The sequence below is a fragment of the Adiantum capillus-veneris genome, chromosome 13 (assembly GCF_014529385.1).
Source record: "Adiantum capillus-veneris isolate H3 chromosome 13, ASM1452938v2, whole genome shotgun sequence".
Classification (NCBI taxonomy): domain Eukaryota; kingdom Viridiplantae; phylum Streptophyta; class Polypodiopsida; order Polypodiales; family Pteridaceae; genus Adiantum; species Adiantum capillus-veneris.
Window position 1 is genome coordinate 116,731,410 of NC_140943.1, and position 25,019 is coordinate 116,756,428.

The window sequence follows — 25,019 nt, forward strand, 5'->3', positions numbered from 1 at the left end:
CCACCAAACCCTCATGATCATATGCTCTCCTAGTCCTCATCCTGTCAATGCCGTTCTTCACCATCTCAGTGGTAAAGAAGGTATTAGTGGCTAGACATGGTTCTCGAGGGTCTGGTAATGGTGGTTGCCCAAGTACTGTATATAATGATGCTGCATACTGACCCCAAATCTCGGGAGAAGTAATCATTGGAGGAGGTGAGTGCTCATGGAAGAGACGCCAGGCCTCACCTGAATCTCGACTCAAAAAGAGCTGATACAAATCACGTTCCATCTGGGCTAAAAAGGCCCGCTTCTGCCGTCGCACTAAACGCCGAAGGGCAATCCGAGACTGTCTATATGTAATGACTCCAAGTATAAGCTCGCTTTGAATCTGAACTCTCATCTCTCTGCACTCCTCATCATACCAACTATTCTAAGGCATGTTCCCAGAACGTCTTATCTGATCTGGTTGAGTGTGTGGCTGTTGCCCCATGCAAGATCTCCGTCAATAGAGTGGTGATCTCCTCCACGGTATACACAGGCTCGGCTGCTCACATCCGCCTGTAAATCTCCTCCACATAGACTGAGTCCGTCTCTGGTGTAAAAGTATACCGTGTGTGTGCAATTCTCCGTGGTTTCTGAGAGGCACTATACTGGAAAGAGACTGAAAAAGTCAAGAGAGCATGGTCCACTGCTACTCCAACAGGTCTAGGTCCCACACTGAGATCCTGAATACTAGAGATGAAGCTCAGTGAAGTCATGACATAGTCCACTCTACTGGCCCCATGTCTGTGTGGAAAGCATGTGAATCCCCCATACGAAGGAAAAATCTCTAGACCATTAAGTATGGCCAAACCATGCGTAGTCGTCATCTCCATGAGATATCTCCCATACTCTGTGTGCTCTCTGTTATGTGAGTGTCTGTCGAGCCCCATCTCCGATATATCCATCTCTCTAAGCTCTCCTCCGAGGTATCATAAAATACCGTTTGGGAGTTGGCCGTCCTGGCATTAAAGTCTCCCAAGAGAATGATATCTCCATCTCTAGAGAACTCCCATATGTCATCATCAAGTATAGAGAAAGGGGATTGCCCTCTAGGTGAGGCATAGACTGATGTGCTAGGGGGAAGTAGCATACAGCAATGTATAAGAATCTGCCGTCTCAGCTCTCAGTCTCACCCACATGTATCTCGCCTGGTCATCCCTCCGGACAATCTGTAATAGCGGCTACAACTCCTCATAAGACTGCTACCCCTCCTGAACCTCGACTCCCATGCTGGCATCTAGTGTCTGGCCGACAAGCTGTCTCCCATGAATAACCAGTCACACTTGGCATCAACTGTCTAGATTTTTGATGTGTCTCTGAGTAAAAGACAATGTCTCTATCTCTGAAGCTATCCTCAAAGGCACCCACATCCAGCCTATATGATCCATTACAATTCCATGCCGCCATCCGGAGTGCGGTCCCATATGTCTCGCACCGTCATGTTGTGCGTCTTTCCAGAACCACTATTTTCCCTCCTCTATAAAAGGCAATTTTTCCCTTCTCCCTTGCTGCTTTGATCTCTGGCATCAACTCTTGCATATGTGCTATTTGTGCTAAAGTAAGGTCATCGCCCATAAATATCCCAGTTTTCTTAAGTGCTGGTCTCTTCTTCAGGAATTCCTTCCTTGTTTCCAAAGTCGGGAAACGCAAAATAAGTGCTCTCTCTTTGACGTTTCCCTTCTCATCCACTCCCTTCTTTCCTACTCTCCAAGCACCTGTGTGCATTGGTTCCGGGATGCCCATGCGCTGCAAGAGTTCCTTCACTTCTTCTTCTACATTTTCGGTGTCTTTGATACCAGTAATACGTACATGGAGGGCTCTGTTCCTCCTCAATGGTCATATTGATGATGGTAGAAGTCTGTGCGGCTTCTGGCATCTGGGCTTTCCCTTTCTTTGCACCTTCAATCCATTTTTCTGCTTCGTCAACCTTCTCCTGTGTTGTAAAAAGGCGCTCCGCCCATGAGAAAGCCTCTTTCGAGTTTTGTTCCTCCCCTTCGCGCAGAGTTTTCACCTGCTCCTTAATTTCTTCGAGCTCCTTTAACATCGAGGGCTCATTTCCCCCTTCCATTTTGGGCATAATTTTGCAAGCTGCAAGTTCCCCTTTAAGCTCTTCAATCACTGCATCTTTTTCCTTCATGCACTTTTCCACATTGGTTTTCCAAGATTCAAAGCTTGCAATTGCCTCATGCAATTGCAAATGCACAAATGGGGTCCCAACCAACCCTCTCAAGCACCCCCCCCCCCCCCAAAAAAAAAAAAAAAAACCACCGTTACCAATGTGGTCTTTGCTTTAGATTGCGTAAATGGAATGCACACATGCAATACCTCAATGCAAGTCTCAACTAGACTCAAATGGATGATGTAGCTGCACTAGCCCTTCGACATGAAGCACCTCCGGGGCCCATTTGATGCACCAATGAAATCCACCTCAATGTGGGTTGCGGATGGCCACCAAGACATAGATCTGGGGCTGATTTTCACACCCGATATGAGAGGATTCAAGGGCTGAATGTTGACCGCAAAAATGCAGATCTGAGAGACAAAAATGCAACAGGTCCCGTTGCGAATGCAACGCTGAAAACACAGCTGATGATGGCGTGAATGATGGGCAGCAGGGATTCTTCCCCAAGGAGCAATGAGGCGCCAGGGAAAAAGAGGGAATGGGCTCTAGAAAATGGCAAGAAAAGCTGGAACACAGCAGCACTAAGCGGATCGCAACATCGATTTTATTTAAAAGGACGTGAAAGCCATGTAACAGCAAGGAGAAATAAGGCGCCAGGGAAAAGGAGGAACTGGGCTCTAGAAATGGCAAGAAAAGCTGGGAATACAGCAGCACTATGCAGATCGCAACATCAATTCCATTTAAAAGGTAGTGAAAGCCATGTAACAGCAAGTTTCAGTGGCCAAAAGCGTGCAAATGGAACCAAACCCGGCCTCCTAAAATATGACGAATTCTAGAGCAAGCAAAGCTTTCAATTCATGTTGCATGAATGGCTTGGAAGCTGAGGAATTCTTGTGGGTGTGCGAACTGATTTCAAAGTCCGTACCATGAAATCACACACTTTGAGGTATTTTCCATTACTTGACATGGAAAAGGAAGTTGGACGCTAAAGAGCAATGAGTGGCAAAAATAATCTAGTTCATAAGGAACTTGGAAATAGAACAAGTTGTACACTTCTCACGTCTTGAGGTATTGCAAGCTTAAAGATGCTATAGTCTCCCTAGCATCTAATTATTCCAACTACCATATTAGAGGTCTCATAGATTATCACATAATTGAAGAAAGAAAGAAAGCATGGTTCTCATTGCTGTCAGATGTGGCATAAAAGATACCATTGACCTAGAATTGACAGTAAAATATGCTACTAGACTGATTAGAGCCAGGGTTACTCAAAGTCAAAGATGAATCAGTCTCGTATCCAAACATCACGCATAGAATTGATGAATACCTGCTCCTGCAGCATGATGCAATGCTGTAGCATCAAGTTCATTTGCTTTTGCCCCTGGATCAGCTCCGTGCTCTAGCAGGCACATTGCCGTCTGGAAGTGTCCTTGTCTGGCTGCATGTATGAGTGGAGTTTCACCTATACATAAACATCAAATCAAATCAAGAATAATAATGCAGATAAAATCATGCTGCCATTTTGCAACTTTTTCATTGCGGTTAACACATGTAATTTGTAATGAATCAAGGAATCTTAAAGCATCCCCAGAATATTTTGAGCTTTTGTTTTTAATGTCCTTTGTTTTGCCTAGGAAACATTGAAGTTTCTAAGTACTCTCTACATTGTCGGCATAAACCTTTAGGAGGCCCTTTGGCAAACGTAACATGATAGGCACTCTAGGTTCAGATAGACAACTCAATTGTCATGCTTGAAAACGCATGGATCAACTTGAATCAAATGAAAATTTGTTCATTGCTACTGAGCCATTGTGTGAGTGTGACCAACAAACATCCACAAACTACCTACTCCAGGAACCAAGGGAATAACGTCCTCTTCTAACAAATAGACTTTAACCAAGTTGGCATTCTGTGCCAAACATTTACCACATTTCAGCTTATGGATTGTCTAGCTTGACATAATGTAAATCGCATATGAACAAGCTAAAATGTTGAGCTTCCCCTTTCTCCTGTTTCATAAAGATAACAAATTGGATTCCCTACCTAGTGGTGATAGTTCCAAATACTATGCTACCAAAATACACTTGAGTATATCCAGAAAACTAACCATCATTATCTCTAAGATCAACTGGGAAACTCAGCTCCTCCAAAAGATATTGACAGACTGCATCGTTTCCATTCTGAGCTGCAAAGTGTAAAGCACCTCGTCCATTCGCATCTTTCACATCTAATACAGCCTTCGCTACACCTTGTCCTTCATCAAATGCTGCTGCCGCCTCTGCAAAAAATGGGACCTAACTTTGTCAGGTCACATTAGGAGAAAAGCACATGGAACTTAGGAAAATGATAAACATAATGCATACGTCATGGTTTTGCCTACTTTTTGTGTCTGGTGCCTACTTTTTTGTCAGATCACATCAGGAGAAAAGCACATGATGGACCTTAGGAAAATGATAAACATAATGCATATGTCATGGTTTTGCCTACTTTTTGTGTCTGGTGCTCTGCAGTGGTTTTGATGCTTCCCTTCTCTGAAGTCTAAACGTTTCCCAGCTCCTCTTTCTCTCAATTTCTCATTGCTAATGCAGATAGATAATTCACAGATTTTAATATCAAATCTTGGCTTCTAAATAATTTGTCAAACACCAATTTACCCTACATAAGGACAAAGCTGAAAGACTGGAAGTTAAAGCAAAAGAGAGTAAAAATATTGTGGAAAGGTTAATCAACAGAACAAACATCAGAGCAAGGATACAATTCTCAGAGATAAAAGAAAAGAAGCACAGCAAGAAAAAATATCCGACAATGTTATAACTTGTGAATGAGTAAGATGATCACCAACAAATGCTTCAAAATCAACTAGAATCAATGTAGTACATAACAGTACTTGTTTAAGACAGAACATGCCAAATTTCAATCAAACTTCCTACATCAGACCAAGAATCAAGATATCAGTTCCTAAACTAGGCAGAAAGTTTTGACGAATAATGCTTCAGCCTATATATGTCTAGATGAATTAAGGAAATGCCCATTTTCATTAGGGGAAGGTTGGGGATTTGGAGGGCCACTTTACTTGGTAGTTTAAACAATTAACCCTTTTGTATTGAGAAAGTGATCAAAGAATGGCCTTTGAATTGAAACAAACAAAACTGGAAAGTTAATTTGAATGCAAATTTTTCTGCCATTAAAAATTTTGAAATTTAACAGGAAAAACTATATCATGTAATTGTTAGTTCTATGAGACACTATCCTATGCTAGCACCCTATGCCTCACACGATCTATGAGGTCACATTGCATATCATTGAGGCTATATAAGCCATCTCTTGTACATTCTTGAAGAGTTAAATGATATTGTCTTCCATTGTTCCAATGTACTCTCTCTCTCTCTCTCTCTCTCTCTCTCTCTCTCTCTCTCTCTCTCTCTCTCTCTCTCTCTCTCTCTCTAGAAATGGAGACCAAGAGCAACTCACCCGTGTGCAAGTCTCCCTCGACGGTAACGAAGGCAACATCCATGGTCACAAACAAGAGAATAACACAGGTGGGAAAAGAGATGAACGAGTGGAAAACGGAAATGGTAGGATGGTGGAAAAAAAAGGCCAACCTCATCCAAATGGTCTTCAACGAGGGCAAGCAATGGAAAAAGGAGAAAGAAGACTTTCAAGCAGAAGTCCAAGCGCTTCGGGAAGAAGTCTCAGCCCTCAAGCAAGAGATTGCGGAAACTAGAGCGTGGAGTAAACATGAAGAAGGAGAAATCCAGCCCTCGATGATAGAGGAACTCAAAGTCATTAAATAACCAAGTGCGGAAGATCAAAGAAAGAGAGAAGCAACATGAGGCAAAGACGTCATCATGGGTAGATGTAATCACGATACACAAAAGAAGGTAGATGAGGCCAAGAAATGGATAGAAGTTGCCAAGAAAGCGAAAGGGAAAGAACCAACAGCCATCCCCACTCCCACAATCATCAACATGACCCTAGAGGAAGAGCAAAGGAGGAAGGCTAGAGCTTTACATGTACAAGTGACCGGTCTAAGAGACCATGATGATGTGGAGGGGAAAGGCAAAGAGCTTCTAATTATGATGGGTAGAGAGGCCACTCACACAAAGGCATGGAGAGTGGGGAAGAAGAGAAGGAAATGGGGAGACTTCCAAGGGGAGAGCATTGATCTTTCGCTTACCCTCAATGGAAGCAAAGTAGGATTTCTGGAAGAAGCGTCCTACACTAAAGTAGACAAGGATACTCCTTGAGGACGACCTCACACTCTCACAGCTTGCTCATATGCAAGAAGTTATGCTTGAGATAAGGACAGCCCCAGAGAAAGGGAAATTGGTCTTCTATAGAGACGGACGAGTGGTTATTATGGAGAGGCGCTCTGCATGACGGCACGAGACCTGTGGGAGCACACTCAAAGTTGATACTTGGAATTGTAATGGATCTCTACACCTTGATGTGGGTGCTTTTGAGGATAGTTTCACTGGGAGGGACATCATCTTCTATTCTGAGACACATCAGGCCCCTGGGCAATCTATGCCACATGTCAGCGGATACAAATGGGAGACAGCTTGCAAACAAGAAACTCGATCAAAGCATAGAGGATGGGGCTCAGGGGGAGTGGCAGTCTTATTCATGGAGGAGTTGCAGCCATTGATACATATAGCCCACAGGATGAGCAGGCTAGGTATATATGGGTAAGACCGAGGGCAGAGACAGGTAGATATCTCTACATTGCTATTTGCTACATTCCTCCGAGTACGTCAATATATGCACCACCTAGAGGACTGCCCCCTTTTCTATTTTGGATGATGACATATGGGAGTTCTCTAGGGATGGTGACATTATCATCTTGGGGGACTTCAATGCTAGCCCATCACCAGACAGTATTTTATGATACTTCAGAGGACATGCTGAGGGAGTTGGATGTTGCATAGATGGGCCTATCTAGAATATCACAAGATGTGGAGCATACTGAGTATGGATGGCACTTGATAGACATGGGGACAGCACATTGCCACATGGATTGGCCATTTTGAATGGCCTACAGAAATTTCCTGTTGTGGGAGGTTTTACATGCTTTCCACACAGACATGGAGCCAATACAGTCGATTATGTCATGGCACAGCCGAGCTTTATCTCTAGTATCCACGACCTCACAGTTGGACCTAGACCTGTTGATGTGGCAATAGATCATGCCCTTCTGTCGATGACCATCTCTTTCCAGTTTAGTGTAACACACATACCACAAATAGCAGCCCCTACTCGCTACCCCTTAACACGGGAGACGGACTTTGTCTACATAGATGGGATCTACAGACGCATGTGCACTGAGGAGCCAGGGCAACCTCTGGAGGAGCTTACTACTATACTGACACAAACAATGCATGATGCAGCAGCAGAGGCATACCCACACACCCAGCCTAAGAAGAGACGACATTCTGTGAGCATGCCCCAAAACGGCTGGTATGATGAGTGCTGCGAGACGAGAGCCAGGGTTCAAAGGAAGGTGCTTTTGGGGGAAATCACTCAGACAGTCACAGATTGCCTTCCAACGCCTAGTGCGGCGGAAGAAGAGGGTATTTTTGGCTCGACTAGAGCAGGATCTATATCAACTATTCTTGAGTCAGGACTCAGGTGAGGCATGGCGACTCTTTCATGAGCACTCCTCCCCTCCTGCCATTACTTCTACAGAGGCCTGGGGCCAGTATGCGTCATCTCTGTACACAATTCTTGGACAGCCGCCTCTTCCCGACCCCCCCGAGCCATGCCCACACACATGTGCTTTTTTCACCATTGCGATGGTGAAGAAGGCCATTGATAGGATGAGGACTGGGAGAGCATATGATCATGATGGCTTAGTGGCTGAGCATTTTATACATGCCAAGGATCTGCTCGTAGAGCTTCTAACAGTGATGTTCAACCGTGCCATGTGTGAGGGTTTGCCTGATACTTGGAGTTTATCTACTATTGTACCTATCTTCAAGTCAGGAGACCCTATGGAGCTTGGGAATTATCGCACTATCATGATTGGACACACATTGGCACGGTTGTACGCATCCATTCTTGAGCAGCAGCTGAGTAGATGGGCAGAGAGGGAGGGTATACGCGCAGCCGGGCAGGCAGGGTTCAGGAGAGGTTTTTCTACTCTTTACCAAATTTTGATACTCAGAGCCATTATTGAGGAGGGCAGATCACATGGGAGACGGATCTATTGTAGCTTTGTGGACTTCCGCAAAGCATTTGACACAATGCCCAAAGCTAGATTGATGCGCAGACTACAGGATATGGGAGTATTCACAAAGCTGATTTGGGGGATTATGGCATTATACAAGTCAGTAGTGGCGCATGTACGCACTCTAGAGGGGTTATCTACATTAGTTCACTCCACTATCGGGGTGAAGCAGGGCTGCCCGCTCTCTCCTACACTATTTGGTATGTATGTGGATGAGGTTTCTAGCTATATTGAGAGAGAGGGTGATAGAGGTGCACAGTTGGTAGGGACATGGATTCCACTATTGTTATATGTCGATGATATTGCATTGATCTCCGACTCTCCGGAGGGGATGCAACGTCACTTGGATGCTTTGCATAGGTTTGCTCACGACAGTGGTCTATCTGTCAACCTTGGTAAAACCATGGTTATGGTGTTTAACACCACCCCACAATAGACCAGGAGACCAGCACCCACATTCACATACGGCCATGAGACAGTGGAGTATACAGATGCTTACACCTACCTTGCGGTGGTCTTTAGTGGACCAACATTTTCATTGAAGAGAGCAGCAGACACTAGACTCACTAGAGCACATGCAACATTGGGTGGATTGGTAAGGATGTGTTCATAGATTCAGTTTCAGGAGCCTCCGATGAAGCTCTGGCTTTTTGACACTTTGGTGGCTTCCGCATTGCTCTATGGAGTTCAGATATGGGGGTGTAACAAACTTGGACACCCCAAGTCTAGAAAATGTCGCGACACAATAGAGATTCACTTCAAAATACTTCACAATTCAAGAGTCGACACGGCCCGGAGTAGTTAAATGCCAAGAGAGATTGGCCCCAGAAAGTAGTGCCCCTTTCCGTATTTCTTTTTATATTAATCTTTGAGCAAAGTACAACTCCCACGGGTGCTCGCTCTCACACTCTGCGTCCAGATGCTTTGAGAAGTGAGACCCTTGGGACTTATTTATTAATACAAGCGATGCTAAAAGCAGAGGCCCAAAAGCAATAAATCCAAAAGCAGCTTGATCCAAAAGCACTTAGCCAAAATCTGCCAGTAAAAAGCAGTCAGCGCGACTGACGGATTGGCGTACAGCTCTGTCAGCGCAAAAAGCGACGTCCGTACAATCAGCCACATCAATTGTCAGCGCGTTTTGCGGCTCTGTACAGCCTGCTTGCCACGTCAGCGTCCTCCTGTCCGCCACATCAACAGCCTGCCAGGTGGTAGGACATGCCATGTCACCACTTTGTGACAAGGGGCGTTCATTGGACCATCACGGGAGGTCGAGTCGCACGATGGATGGAGAGACATGGAGAAGCCTCTAGTCTCTATGATCTCGTGGCTTATTAGAGCCAAGGCTTCAATACCACATGACATTATTCGAGCAGAGCTAGTTGTCCCCCACTAGGGGTTGAGGCGCTTACCAGACCAATCTCCTTTTTACACTGCTTGTGGGACCTCCCAAAGACGGATATGCGCGCCTAGCACTTGAGTCCTCTCAACAATCAGCTTTGCAGGGAGAACAGCATGCTGGTATGGGGAGATGACATCATAGTTTCAATTACATGGGATCAACATGGACAGATTGCCCCCCTTCCAATCCTCATTGAATGCACCCTCTCTGACTCTTACACAGTCCAAGATCACAAGGCTCATCCGCCAAGACTTGATTCAGCTAGATACTAGAAGGACTTGGATACACCCGGCTCAGGAGTTGGGCTCGAAAATGGATTTCTATAGAGAGCATCTTCTCCAACTTACTGAGGACAGTTTTGTGACGAGGCCCAGATACATGGACACCCACTTATCTCATGGGATACGATGTGCTATTGGCCAGATACGCACATCTTCACACCAGCTTCGGATCGAGACTCGTAGATACAGCGGAGTACCATTAGAGGCCAGGGCATGTCCCCTATGTCACATGGAGCCTGAGAAAGAGTTACTTTATACATGCCACTGCCCAATTTACTATGAGATACGAGGCCGCTTTCACTGCCTGTTCAGAGAGGGCTTTGGACCACTCTCTAGAGTCATGGGGTATGAGGACCAGAGATGTCTAGGTCTGTTTTTGCTCGAGCTGCGCAGACACAGCCCTTCTTGTGCAATCCCTCTGCACCAAATTCAAGCCTGCTGATCTGCCAACCCTGCTGATTTGCCGGATCTCTCGGGATAGACGCAGCTAAACCGAATGCTTCAAGGTAAAGTTCCAAAATCTGAGGTGTATCTGCTAGGTCCTCCTCCTCCATCCACTTCGCATCCAATGCCAAATAGTTCTTGAATTTAACTAAGAACCGACGAATCACTTCACCTTTCGCTTTTCTTTCCTTGTGTGCCAAAATCTGTTCAGGAACGAGCATCTCCTCACTCTCTTCCACTTCAGGTTGCTCATCAAGCTCCCCATCAACTGACACCTCACCTTTAAAAGGTTTCAAGAGACTCACATGGAATGCATTGTGAATCTTTCAAGTATCTGGCAGCTTGAGTCGAAAGGAGACGTCATTTATCTTTTCTTTAATCTGGAAAGGGCCATAATACCTCATGCTAAGCTTTGGAAAAAGGCGCTCCTTTCCCTTTCGCTCCTTAGGCGTGCCTTTTCAAAACGTAAAAGCAGCCAATTGTCTTCCTTTAATTTCAAGTCGCGTCTATGTCGATCGGTCGCCTTCTTGTGTTGTTCTTGAGACTTCTTTAGAGCCTCGCGGACCTTGGCAAAAGCAATGTCCAAGTCCCTCGTGTACTGGTCAGCTTCAAAAATCTTGTCTTTAGTGCTAAGAAAGGGAGAAACCTTCTGAGGACCTTCAATTATCTCAAATGGCGCCTTCCCCATCAAAGAGTGAACTGTGTTATTGTAGGCAAATTCCACCAAAGGCAAAACAAATTCCCATTGAGTCTTTTGATCAAAGATGTAAGACTTCACTAAATCCAGAACAACAGAATTTGCAATCTCAGATTGCCCATCTGTCTGCGGGTGGAATGATGACGAGAATTGCAACCACGTGTCAATGTTCTCCCAAATAGCCTTCCAGAACAAACTCGTGAATCGGGGATCTCTATCGGAGACTATTGTCGGCAGGCATGCCATGTAATCGAAATATCTGTGCAATGAACAGTCTTGCTAAATGGTCCGGCTTGACTGTTTTCTTCACTGGAATAAAGTGCGCTTGCTTGCTAAATCTGTTAATGACAGTCCAAATGCCATCATGCCCACTCTATGTATTCGGGAGATCAAAGATGAAATCCATTGCAATACTTTCCCAGGGGCGGGTGGGACTGGGTAAAGGTTGTAGTAATCCTTGAGCCTTATGCCTTTCAAACTTGATAGAACGTGGAAATAGCGAAGACGAGGGGCTTCCAAGACAATGCATCTACCACCAAATTTTTCTGTCTCTGAACATGGACAATCTGGAAGTGAAACTGTGACAAGATGTTAGCCCACCGCATCTACTTTTCCGAAAGCAGCTTTTGTGACAAGAAGTGGCGCAGACTCAGATAATCTAAAAAAACTATAAAATCGGATGCGAGTAGATAATGTTGCCACTGTGTAAGAGCATGGATCAATGCCAATAGCTCTCTCTCATAAATCTGGGCTACCAATTCTAGCCTTGAAAACATTCTGCTTTTACAAGCAATCACATGGCCTTCTTGCATCAAGACCGCTCCCAGACTACGACCACAAGCGTCACAATAAACTTCGAATGGCTTTTGCAAGTCTGGCAAAGCCAACAGTGGTCCAGTAGTCAATTTTTCCTTGAGTGTCTGAAAAGCAGTCACCTCTGTCGGTCCCCAAGAAAAAGGGACTCCTTTCTGAGTCAATAAGTGCAAAGGCGAAGCTACATATGCGAACTTCCGAGAACCGCCGGTAGTAAGAGCACAAGCCCAAAAAGCTTCGAACTTCATGAACACTCTTCAAGTTAGGCCAATCTCGGATAGTCTCAATTTTGGCCGGGTCCATCTGTACTCTTGCTGCTGAGACGATGTGTCCCAAGAAATGTATTTCTGGCAAGAAAAACTCGCTCTTTTTGGAATTAAAAACCAATCTATGATCGCGCAATGCCTGAAAGACATGTAGTAGATGGTGTCGGTCCTCTGCTTCATTGTTGGAGAAAACTATAATGTCATCAAAGAAAGCGCCCACAAAAGATCGATGTTCTCGAAAAATCCTATCTATCATTCGGTTGAAAGTTGCTGGAGCATTTGTAAGTCCAAAAGGCATACCAAAAATTCGTATAAACCAAAGCTTGTCCGAAAGGCTGTCTTGTAGACATCTCCCGGAGCGACTCTGATCTGATGATATCCGCTTTTTAAATTAATCCTGTTAAAACAAATGGATCCCTGAAGTCTGTCAAGAATATCATCGATCCTTGGAATCGGGAATCTGTTCTTGATGGTGATTTTATTAAGAGCTCTATAGTCAATGCACATTCTCCAAGATCCGTCTTTCTGTAGTACTAGTAAAATCGGAGAACAGTAAGGTGAAGTACTAGGCTGAATGAGAAGGTCTTTCGCTTGGTTCATGATTTCTTCATTTTCGACTCGGCTAACACGGTAATGTGGCCGGTTCGGTGGTGTGGTTCCAGGATTAGATCAATGGTGTGGTCCTCTGGACAAGATGGAGGTAACTCGCCTGGAAGGCCTTCTTAGAAACAGTCAGCATGTGTGTGCAAAAATTCTTATCGTTCCTTTTCCAATTCAGACATGTTCGTTCGTTGTTCATCATTCACTTCTTTAAAATAGATCGAGTAAACAAAAAGACTGGATTTCATTAATTTTGAAATGGCCGAAGCCAATACAATAGGGACAGACTCACCCTTCAATTTTACATCAAGTACAATTTTCTTGCCCTTCTCATTGGTCAAAGTCGCTTTCTTGGCCCGATAGTCAACCACGGCGTTGTTCTTGTGGTACCAAGGGATTCCTAGGAGGACGTCACACCCTTCCAAAGCCATGATGTAAAAGTCCTTGTGCCCTAAATACCCCACACAATGCAACGAAGTTTGCCAATGACAGGTGTAATGGCTACACCCCGGCTGGGCGCCGCTAGAAGTGCCTCCGCCGGTGGCCCCATCCTGTCGGGCGTAATCTCGAGTCGAGCCACCAATTTAGGTGAAATGAAGTTGGCCTTGGCTCCTCCATCAAAGAAAATGAGGGCTTCCTGATCCTTTACTTTGCCCCATGCACGGCAAAGTTCCGTACTTTCATCCATCTGACTTGGGTAGGTTCCCATGCAATCCGGTACCAGTCTTGCTTTCATCTTGCCTTTTCTACCACGTTCTTCCGCTACTCTAGAACTCTAAGGCCTTTCTTCAATTTGTCCTCGTTGTGCCTTTTTGGGGCACTTTGCGAAGATGTGCCCTTGTTCTCTGCAACCAAAACACTTCCCCTCTTTGAGATAGTCGGCTCTCTGTTCCGCAGTCAAACGGGGTCGTACATCCTTCTTTTTCTGGGAGTTCCTTTCTATTGAGGTCTGTCTGGTCCTTGAGTCAAAACTTCATCAGTGGGGTAGGTCAAGTTATCCGAATGTATTGAGAATCCCCGCTTAGCATGTCCCATCACTTGTTGTACGGACTAGGACTTTTGTTAGAGGCAGTAATCTCGGATCTCTGTAGGGAGTCCACAGCAAAACCGCTCAATTTGTTCTTTGAAAGTGACCTTAAACGAAGAGGTCGATAGAAAAGAATCCCAAAACCTTTCACAATATGCGTCCAAAGTGTCACCCTTGGTCATCCGAAGATGGTTCCAAGCGGTTCTCACATCTCGTTCATACTCCTGGGTCAACTAAGAAGAAATAAAGAGCCGTTTTAACTTCAACCACTTGGAAGAAGAATGGACCACTATGTTCGTGCATTTCCCTTCAAAAACGATGCTGCCCTCCTGATCTTGGAGTGCTCTGAGTAATGTCCTCCATAGAAGGCTATATCAAACTGCTAAATGAAAGCCATAGCCTTCGGACCATCTCGGAATCTAGCAAAGGATTCAAATTTCATTGCCTATCCACCCTCTTTAAATTCCTTTGTCTTTTTATTCTTGTCTTCGAGGAAATCATATTGGTTGACTCTGTAAAGGTGAATCTTCTTTGCATAAAAAATGTGCTCGTCGGAGTCAGAATCTGATCTTCTTTGCCTTTTTCTTGTTCTTTCCAAAACTTTGTTTCTTGCTTCGCTTCTTGCCCTTTCTGTCCTCCTCGCTCGAGTCGGAAGAGGAAGAGCTAGAAGAACTATCGAAAGAAGAGGAAGAAGAGCTGGGTAGTCCTTCGAAACGCACACGCTTCTTCTGTTTTCGTGCAGTTGCAAAAGAAGATTGACGGCCCAAGTAACCAAGGTAGTTAGTCCCCTTGTTGGGCTTCTTCAATTGCTTCTTTGATGCTTTCTTCAATGCCTTCTTTGTGTCTAGAAGCTGATTGATTCAGGTCTCCACGACATCATGAAGTTGTTCTTCAGTGAACATCCTTGGAGTAGAAGGTTTCTTGATTGCCGGTTTGATTGGTGTCTCAATGGCTTTCTACCACTGAGTATGCACTTCATCCATTGAGTGCTAGGTCAAAAATTTGCATACTGAGGATCCTTGGCAAATTGAAGCTTCTGCTTTGCACACTCATCAACTTGTTGTTGACGTTGCATCTCCATGAGTTCATACTGTAAGGGCCGAGGTGGCCTGTACTCATTCTCCGCTATGTCGATTGAATTTTGCGAATTGCCTCCCGCTTCAAGGGTGGCATATGGAGTTGTCTGATTCTTTTCGGAATCCATAGGTGCTGCGAGAAGAAGGATCAGATTTTCCGGTAGAAGAGAAATCGGTCGTTCTTTGATACCACTATAACAAACTTGGGCACCCCAAGTCTAGGTTCTATCGCGACACAAGAGAGATTCACTTAGAACACTTCACAATTATTGAGCCGAAACGGCCCGGCGTTGTTCCGTGCCAAGAGAGATTGGCCCCAAAGACTGATGCCCCTTTCGGTATTTCCTTTTCTATTAATCTTTGAGCAAAGTACAACTCCCGCGGGTCCTCAGCTTTCAGACTCTGCGTCCAGATGCTCTGAGAAATGAGGCCCTTGGGCCCTTTTTATTCTTGCAAAGGGGTGCTAAAAGCAGAGCCCCAAAAGCCACAAACTTAAACACAAAATATTCCAAAAGCAACTTGGTCCAAAAACTGCAAGAAAAGCAGTCAGCGCAATTTACCGAAATTCCGTACATCTGTCAACTCAAAAAGCGGAATTTCTGTACTGTTCCGCCACGTCAACGTCCGTACAGAATTTCCACGTCAGCAGTCAACATCCGTATAAAACTGCCACATCATCTGCTAGCACGAATCACGAGGGTCTGTACTGTTGTCCGTGTGTGTGTGTGTGTGTGTGTGTGGGGGGGGGGGGGGGGGGGGGGGGCAGAACTGCCACGTCATCAATTTGTGACAGACACCTTCAACCACCGAGACGGATTGCGGTGCCCATGAAACTTTGCAGGGGCGGGGATTAGTCTCTCTCTCTCTCTCTCTCTCTCTCTCTCTCTCTCTCTCTCTCTCTCTCTCTCTCTCTCTCTCTCTCTCTCTCTCTCTCTCTCTCTCTCTCTCTCTCTCTCTCTCTCTCTCTCTCTCTCAAAAGCAACTTGGTCCAAAAACTGCAAGAAAAGCAATCAACACAATTTACCGAAATTCCGTACATCTGTCAACGCAAAAAGCGGAATTTCCGTACTGTTCTGCCACATCAACGTCCGTACAGAATTTCCACGTCAGCAATCAATGTCCATACAAAACTGCCACACCATCTGCTAGCACGAATCACGGGGATCTGTATTGTCCGCGTGTGTGTGTCCGAGCAGAACTGCCACATCATCAATTTGTGAGACGCCTTCAATCGTCAAGACGGATTGCGATGCCCATGAAATATTGCAGGGGCGGGGATTAGTCTCTCTCTCTCTCTCTCTCTCTCTCTCTCTCTCTCTCTCTCTCTCTCTCTCTCTCTCTCTCTCTCTCTCTCTCTCTCTCTCTCTCTCTCTCTCTCTCCAGGGAAAAAGCTAGAAAAAGAGGTGCTCAGTAAGTGAGATGAGATGTACATGGCACTAAAAGGGGAGATGCAAGCCATTGTGAGAGCAGAGGTGCAAGTAATGGAAGATGTGATGCAAAAAAGGCTCGATGAGGCTTTTGTTGCTAGTGAGTCCTGGAAATCAAATATGGAAAACCGTACATGGCACTAGAAGGGAGATGCAAGCCATTGTGAGAGCAGAGGTGCAGGTAATGGAAGCTATGATGCAAAAAAGGCTAGATGAGGCTTTTGTTGCTAGTGAGCCCTCGAAATGAAATAGGGAAATACGCATGGCAGCTTGTTAGAGTAAAAATATTCCAGGTAAGGCCATTTTAAGGCTAGTCCCATAGGTCTTGCACTGTCATGCAGTGCGTCTTTCCAAGATCACCACTCTTCCTCTTCTATAGAAAGTAAATTTTCCATTCTCTGTCGCAGCCTTGATTTCTGGGCATCAGCTCTTGCATGTGTGCAATTTGCACTAAAATAAGTTCATTGCCCAGAAATATCCCAGTTTGTAAAATGAGTGCTCTTTCCTTGGAACTTCCTTCCCCACCGTTTCCTTTCTTCCCCACTCTCCATGCACTTGTGTGAGTGGCTTCAAAAATGCCCATGCGTTTCAAGAATTATTTCACTTCTTCTTCCACATTTCCAATGTCCTTAAGGCCTATGACACGCATGTGAGGGGCTCTAGTCTTCCTCTTATGCTCTTCCTCAATGGTCATATTGATAATGGTGGTTGTCGGTGTAGCTTCAGCCATCTTGGCTTTTTCCTTCTTTGCAACCTCAATCTGCTCTTCAGCTTCAACAACCTTCTTTTGCGTTTTGGTGAGGACATCCACCGATAAAATGGTTTTGTTCTCGACTTCTGCTCCTCCTCTTCCTAGAGACTTTTCACTTGGTCTCTGATCTTCTCAAGTTCTTAATCACTGAAGGCTGAATTTCTCCCTCAGTATGGAACTCTAATGGATCAATGAAGCTAGAAGTTGGTGCATTTGAGGATAGCTTCAAGGGAAGAGACATTATTTTCTACTCTGAGACACAGCAAACTCCCAGTGTCATATTGCCTAGTCACGGGATACCATTGGGAGACCACTTGTAGACAAGAGGTGAGATCAGAGCATAGAGGACATGGGTCAGGAGGTGTAGCAGTTTTATTGAAGGTAGAATTGCACCCTCTCATTTATATTGTTCGCAGAGATGAGCATGATAGATATATGTGGGTCAAGGTAAGAGCAAAAACAGGGAGGCCACTTTATATTGCAATATGCTATTTCCCCCCGAGCACCTCTCTCTATACACCACCCAAGGGGCAGTCACCATACATGATTTTCGATGAGGACATATAGGAGTTCTCTAGAGATGGGGATGTCATCCTCCTAGGGGACTTCGATGTCAAGACGGACCACTCTCAAACAGCCTTCTATAATACCTCAGAGGAGATGTTAAGAGAACTGGATGCCAGTGATATGGGATTAGCCAGGTGCTCACAGGAAGAGTATGCGAGATATTTGACAGACATGGGGATTACACATGGATTGTATGCCACAGAATAGTTGGTATGATGAGGAGTGTAGATAGACAAGAGCCACACTTCAGAGAGAGGTGCTCATGGGAGCCATTACTCATAGACAGTCACAGATAGCCTTCCAACGCCTAGTGCAACGAAAGAAGAGGACTTACCTTGATCGACTAGAGGCGTTGTACAAGCTATTCATGACCCAGGACTTAGGCGAGGCATGGAGATTTTTTCATGAGCATTCCTCCCCACTGGCTATCACATAAACCTAGATTTGGGGCCCATATGCAGCATCTCTTTACACAGTTCCAAGACAGCAGTCTCCACCTGACCCTCCGGAGCCATGTCCACAGACATGCACTCTCTTACCACTGAGATGGTAAAGAAAGCCATTGACAGGATGAGGACCAAGAGAGCATATGATTATGATTGATTGATGACAAAGCACTTTATACATGCTAGAGATATGCTTGCAGAGCTTCTTGCAGTAATGTTCAACCGAGCCATGTGTGAGGGTTTTCGGATACTTGGAACATGTCTACTATTGTGTCTATCTTCAAGGGAGGAGACCCCATGATACCGGACAATTAATGTGCAATCATGATTGGGCACACTCTAGCTAGGTTGTATGCATCCATTCTTGAACAGCGGCTGAGTAGATGGACATAGAGCAGGAATTCAAGCATCAGGTCAGGCAGGTTTCAAGAGAGGCTTTTCTACTCTTGATCATATATTGACACTCAGAGTTGTTGTTGATGAAAGCAGATCACATGGTAGGAGGATTTATTGTACTGTAATTTTCGCAAAGCATTTGATACGCTTGATCGATGCAAAGACTACAGGAGATGGGAGTATCCACAGAGCTAATTTGAGGAGTCATGGCTTTATACAAGACAGTCGTGGGGCAGGTTCATTCCCTTTACTTGGGGACTGTCGAAAATTGCAGCCTTTCGGACTCTTAAGAAAAAGTTGACAACGGGTCCAGTGTTGGCTTTGCCAGACTTGCAAAAGCCCTTTGAGGTTTCCTGTGATGCTTGTGGTTGCAATTTGAGAGCAGTCTTGATGCAAGAGGGCCATGTTATAGCCTACAAGAGCAGCAAGTTCTCACGTTCTGAATAGGTTGCACAGATTTATGAGAAAGAGCTTTTGGCAGTTATTCATGCTCCTATACGGTGGCGACATTTTCTACTCGGAGCCAGATTTATTATGTTCACGATCATCAGAGTTTACGCTACTTCCTATCTCAAAAACAGCTCTCGGAATAGCAAATGCGGTGGGCTAATATTCTGTCACAGTTTCATTTCCGGATTGTCCATGTTCAGGGACAAGAATCTGCACGCGTTGTCTCGCAAGCCATTGGTTCTAGTTATTTCGGCGATTCATTATAGAGGCTTCGAGGATATGGTAGATCAGTATGCCACCGATCCTGATTTTGCAGACATCTTTAACCGAATACGGAGTGGGGAGACAAGTGGGGGCTATTCTATACAGGAAGGCTACTTGATGCGGAAAACGATGTTGTGTGTTACATAGCCGTTGAGGGAAAAGGTTATGACAGAGTGCCATTGTCCACCTTTTTCGGGCCACCGCAGCATTGATACCACCTTGAAAGGTGTCGAGCTTATTTCTATTGACTGAGACTTAAAAAGGATGTGGACGAGTTTGTTCGCAATTGTTTAGTATGCCAAAAGGTCAAGTTTGACAGGCATAAGGCACCAGGTCTTCTACAGCCTTTACCCATACCTTCTCGACCACGGGAAAGCATAGCAATGGACTTTATTTTTTATCTACCCAAGACTCAGAGTGGGCATGATGGCATTTGGATAGTCATCGACAGATTTAGTAAGCAAGCTCTCTTCATTCCAGTAAAGAGGACAGTTGAGCCCGATCATTTGGCGAAACTGTTTCTCTCGCAAATTTTCGAACTACATGGTATGCTTGATTCTATTGTTTCGGACAGAGATCCCCAATTCACTGGTTTGTTTTGGAGGGCAATTTGGGAGAACATAGGCATGCGGTTGCAATTCTCGTCCTCTTTCCACCCACAAACTATTGGGTAATCTGAGATAGCCAATTCAATGGTTTTGGACTTGTTGAAGTCATATATTTCAGATCAAAAGGCTCAATGGGAAAAGTATTTGCCCTTGGTGGAGTTTGCCTACAACAACACGGTTCATATGTCGACGGGGAAGGCACCATTTGAGGTAATCGAGGCTAAGAAGGTTCCACCTTTTCTAAGCACCAAAGACGAGATTTTTGAAGCAGATCATTACACGCAGGATCTGGACACAGCTTTTGCCAAGGTGCGCGAGGCTCTTGAGAAGTCCCAAGCACGGCATAAGAAGGTAGCAGACAAGCATCAACGTGACTTGCAGTTGAAGGAGAATGATTGGGTGCTTTTACGGTTTGAGAAGGCCCGCCTACGGAAACAAAAGGGCAAGGAGCGGATTTTCCAAAGTTGAGTATGCGATACCATGACCTTTTCCAGATTCAAGAAAAGATCAACGGTGTATCCTTCATATTGAAGTTGCTAGATACTTGGAAGATTCATAATGCATTTCATGTGAGTCTGTTGAAATCTTTCAAAGGTGAGGTGTGAGTCAATAGGGAGCATGAGGAGCAACCTAAAGTGGAAGAGACCGGGGAGATTCCCGTTTTAGAACAGATACTAGCTCACAAGAAAAGAAAAAAGAAAGGCAAAGTGATAAGGTGGTTCTTAGTTAAGTTCAAGAACTATCTTGAATTGAATGCGAAGTGGATGGAGGAGGAGACCTAGAAGATACTCCTCAGATTTTGGAACTTTACCCTGAGGCTTTTGGTCTAGCTTCAACTATTCCGAGAGTTCGCGATGATCAGTGGATGTAGCCAGGACTGCACACGAGGGGAGTCACTCCGCTCCTTTGTCACAAATTACCTAGATGGAGTAAAGTCATTGACTTCCTTTGTGATTTCAGGGATACAGATGGGCTGACAAAATTTTGTTGTATGACTTTATGAAAAAAGTACTTCAAAATGGAAATTCTTGAAATCAATTGTTATATGTGCTCTCTCATGTGAGTTGTGTTTGAGTGCATGTTTGAAAGAGGAAATAGTATTTGTGTCTTATTCTCCTGAGAGATGAGGTGGACATGATAGTAACAAGATTTAGTCAATCAAGACATCCGCGAGAGATCAATGAGGTCTAGATGTGATTGCTAAATACGTTACAATAAATCATGATTGCCATCCAAGATCTCGACGCGAATAGTGATGTGAATGAGTTTTGAATGTTTAGTGACTCTCGTCTTTGTGCAAGTGCTGAATATGTGTTGTCTAGTGCGTCAATACTTAGAGTCAGTGTCTAATGAACTAGTTTCTAGATTATGTCGGTTTTGTAGACATAATCGACAATTCTTTCAAGAGCGAGGTATGTCACAAACTGATGACATGGCATGTCCAACTGGACAAACCCTAGTAAAACTGACAAACTCAAAATTATAAGTTTTTCCAACTTATGGGGTCCCGTTCGATGGGGGCCGAGGGGACACTAGGAATTAAAAAAGAGCATCAAATTGCTGGCGTGGCAGCACTGTACGGAATTTTCGTGATTTGTGGCAGAAGTGTTGACGTGACACAACATACGGATTTCCGTGTTTTGAGGCCATGGTTATGTGAAGCCCAACTAGTGGGGCATTACCATATGTGCAAAGGGGAGAGAGAGATGCAGAAGAGCAAATCATCGTATTACATGAGACGAGGGAGAAGGGAATCTTTCCATTAAAGCTGTGATCACGTGCACCTACTCCTCACACATACACTGTCTCGTTGTAATAGACTTGGACACCCCAAGACGAGAATATGATGCAACACATGTGAGAGAAACTAATAAGGGCTTAACAGACTTGAACAAAATTGAGAGAGAGACGACACAGCACGACGAAGTTCCACGCCCAAAGAGATTAGCCCCAAAGTCTAACGCCCCTTTCGCTATTTCTTTATTATTGATGCTTGCAATGTCCGAGGGTCCTCTTCTCTCCGCAGTGCTCCCAAGCCAATCTATGGGGGAGAGAGGCCCTCGCAATTGCAGTTAAAGGTTTATTTGTAAGGTTACTTTGTGTCTTACAATGCAAGGAAAGACGGTTTAGTATTAGGTGAAAGCTAAAGTTTACCGCCCTTTGGTAAGGCTACACACTGATTTCAATACGCCATGTGTAATGGGAGGGCACCACATTCCAACTAAAAAGAGCAGACTAGAACAGACTTTTAGCACTTCAAAACACACACACACACACATGAAGAGAGCGAAATCCACGCGAGAGACACGTAATAGCAAAGTTCCACTCACAAAGTGCATTAGCCACAAAACCCTGGTACCCCTTTTGGTATTTCTTTATACTGCTTCAACAGGTTAGAAGGTACCTATTAAAGGCCCTTGGCCTCCCAAGAGCATAGCAATGAAAAGCTACATGCACAAAAGCACTAGAGTCTAGACTCTAAACGCTAGCACGTAGCATTGCCTTCACAAAACGGAGGCTGTCCGTACAATGCTACCTCAACATAAGGTTTTGCAAAACGCAAGCAACTGCCCCGTCATCAATTCTACAAAAGGTGGTCCGTACTGGCTTTGCCACGTCAGCACTTACACAATTTAGGGTTTGCTTCTGGTTTAGGACTCTCGGTCATATTCTGCAAGTTTGTCAGTGTTAGGTTTAAGAACCCTAACCACCCTCCCCTTGTTTTTTGGAGGCTACCACGTCACTAACTTGTGACATACCCCTCTCTTGCAAGAAGAGTAATCGTCCAATGACTAGACCAATCCAATTCTTTACAAGTGCAAAAAGTATCTAAATACAAAACAAACTGAAAGTTGTCTCGGTCAGTCGAACTCGAAGTATAATTGACATTCTATTCGGCACCAAAGTGATGGTTCGGTTTCGGATTTAAATAGTAGCATCGTGCTTGTCGTGCCAAGGCATGCCCAAAAGAGCATCGCAATGCCCTAACTTCATGATGTAAAATCTGCCTTGCTATGGTATACGAGAAGAGCACCAATAAGTGGTACAATTTTACTGGTTTCCCTTATGGCTAACTTGGCCTCTTATTCTCCAGCATAAGCTCTTGGATGGTCGAAACTGGTCTATAAGTTGGTGGCTATCCAATAGGCTCGTCCATAAGCTCTTGGATAGTTGAAAATTGCTTGGACAAACAGTATTCCTGTAGAGTGATGACAATCCAATGGTATAGCATTCGCTTTGGTCCTCTTATGATTATCAACTTGAAGAAAGCCATCGGAAGATAGATATCGAGGAGCTTTTGATTCTAGTCTTCCATGGTTTCCGTAGCCAACATTTTCAAGTTACCCCATTCTCCCAAAAGCTACACTTCAAATAAGAATTTCGTGTAACTCCTAATATTCTTGAAAGCTTACCACGTCCTTGCAGCGTGCGGCTTGGTACCTATAGAACTCCACCATTTGAGAAAAGCGGCGGCTCGAGAGATCTTTGATTCTTCAATGTAGTTTTCTAGGGCATAAATATTAGAGAACGACCGCATGAACTGTAAAGCTTTCTTTCTATTTTTTACTCCAGAAATAGTGAAAAATTCATTTGTAGATCCGCCATCCTTGGGCTGATGCAATGCAAGTCCAGGATGTGAATAATAAGGGTAGCATATGGGGTCCATCCATTACACCCAGGTGGCACAAAGGAGAAGGCAAGCTTTCCATTATAGCTGTGAACCTGCACCCACTACTCACACACACACTGTAAGTTAACTTATGAAGTTCAAATCAGCCCCCAACCTCCTCTTCTTGCTAAGGTGTCTTGCAAGTTGCTCTCCTTATGCCAAGTGTCAAGTTTGCCCCTTTCAGTTAATTCCCTAGTTCCTACCAACTTATAAAGTTGTGAGTGACTTTCCGAATGGCACAGATTCCATTTGGCCCACACAGGCTTCCATACTCATCAGAATTCAATGCAAACTGGCCCAACCAGTCCCAGACTAACTGACCTAGACTCCCGATGTGAGAAACTTGTTCGGCCGCAGCCATTTCACACTGGCCATGCAATGTCCACTTGCACCTTTTCAAAGGTTCCGGGGAAAAAAAGTAAAAATAAAAATAAATAAAAATATGTAGTACACATTTAGAGAAGGCAACATGAAAAACACGCCTCCTGGTGACCCAATGCTCCTGAAAACTCCCCCAATCGGAATAGAGGACTATGTAGGTTGTCGAGAGGAGGCCCTTGCACTTTTTGGTGCCAAAGAAGGAAAAACCCAACGCAACAGAGGTGGCAACATGTAGTTCAGAAACTGTTGAAAGCTTCTTGAGCATAGTTTGCTTTGCATGGCTTGTGCCATCTCACTTTTTTTCCAAAGAGAAAATCCTCTATTAATGTAACACCTCAAGGGCACAGCCTCAACAAAAAAATACAAAACTGATCACCACAGAGGTGTGATCACAAAATAAGCCCATAAAATATACAATAAATGACCAAGTCTATTCCTCGGTTTTCAAAAAAATTCTTTCAGATCTCCTAAATATACGATCTTCTCTGATCCACTAGAGGGAAACCTACCCTCATATTGTGTCGTAAGCACAACAAGAGGAACATCTTCTCTATCAGCATTGCATGAAGGCATAGTAGATCCCCAAGAACCTTAATGGGTTCAAGAGAAGCAAATAATATCTTATCCGAAGAAGAGCAATGTCACGTGACACATCCATCCCTATGTGTCCGTGGACAAGCTACAGCATGATCACGGTTCAGTCAGTCCAATCAAGTCTAGATTAGCAGTGATCTGGCACTTTTGTGAGTCTATTCCTAGACCGTGCATGCCCAGTCACTGAGTGTAGATGCATATCCTCTGGTTGCACATAGCATGATCATCAATATTCCCTTCAGAATCCATCAGATTCAATTAGGGGAATCTTCCAGTGCATTTAGCCTATTTTCCCTATTTTTGGTATTTTCACTTACTATTTTTAAGTGACTTTCCAACAAAAGTAGGTAGGGCAATTTTGCTAAGTTAATATATAAGCAAACCCAAGTTAGCACTTTCTGGCAGAGGAGGCAACAGGAGCTATTGCTCAACAGGCACCTTCTCAGCAGAACCCCCGAAGTGACCTAGCGTTTTTGCTCCCAAGCAATAG

The 25,019-nt window shown here is 44.5% G+C and overlaps 1 protein-coding gene across 3 annotated transcripts in view; it reads right to left on the minus strand.

Moving 5' to 3' along the window:
- The window catches only part of TPR10 (ankyrin repeat family protein), a 155,493-nt gene that overhangs the window by 90,440 nt on the left and 40,034 nt on the right, over positions 1–25,019 (minus strand). For all 3 annotated transcript variants that reach the window (XR_015190061.1, XR_015190062.1, XM_086527259.1), the window contains exons 3-4: positions 4,254–4,424; positions 3,474–3,608 (exon numbers count right to left, since the gene is read on the minus strand). Coding sequence is in view for 1 of the 3 variants with exons in the window: in XM_086527259.1 (XP_086383385.1) it covers positions 3,474–3,608; positions 4,254–4,424 (306 nt within the window). In the remaining 2 variants the exon portion in view is untranslated. The remainder of the gene's footprint in view (positions 1–3,473; positions 3,609–4,253; positions 4,425–25,019) is intronic.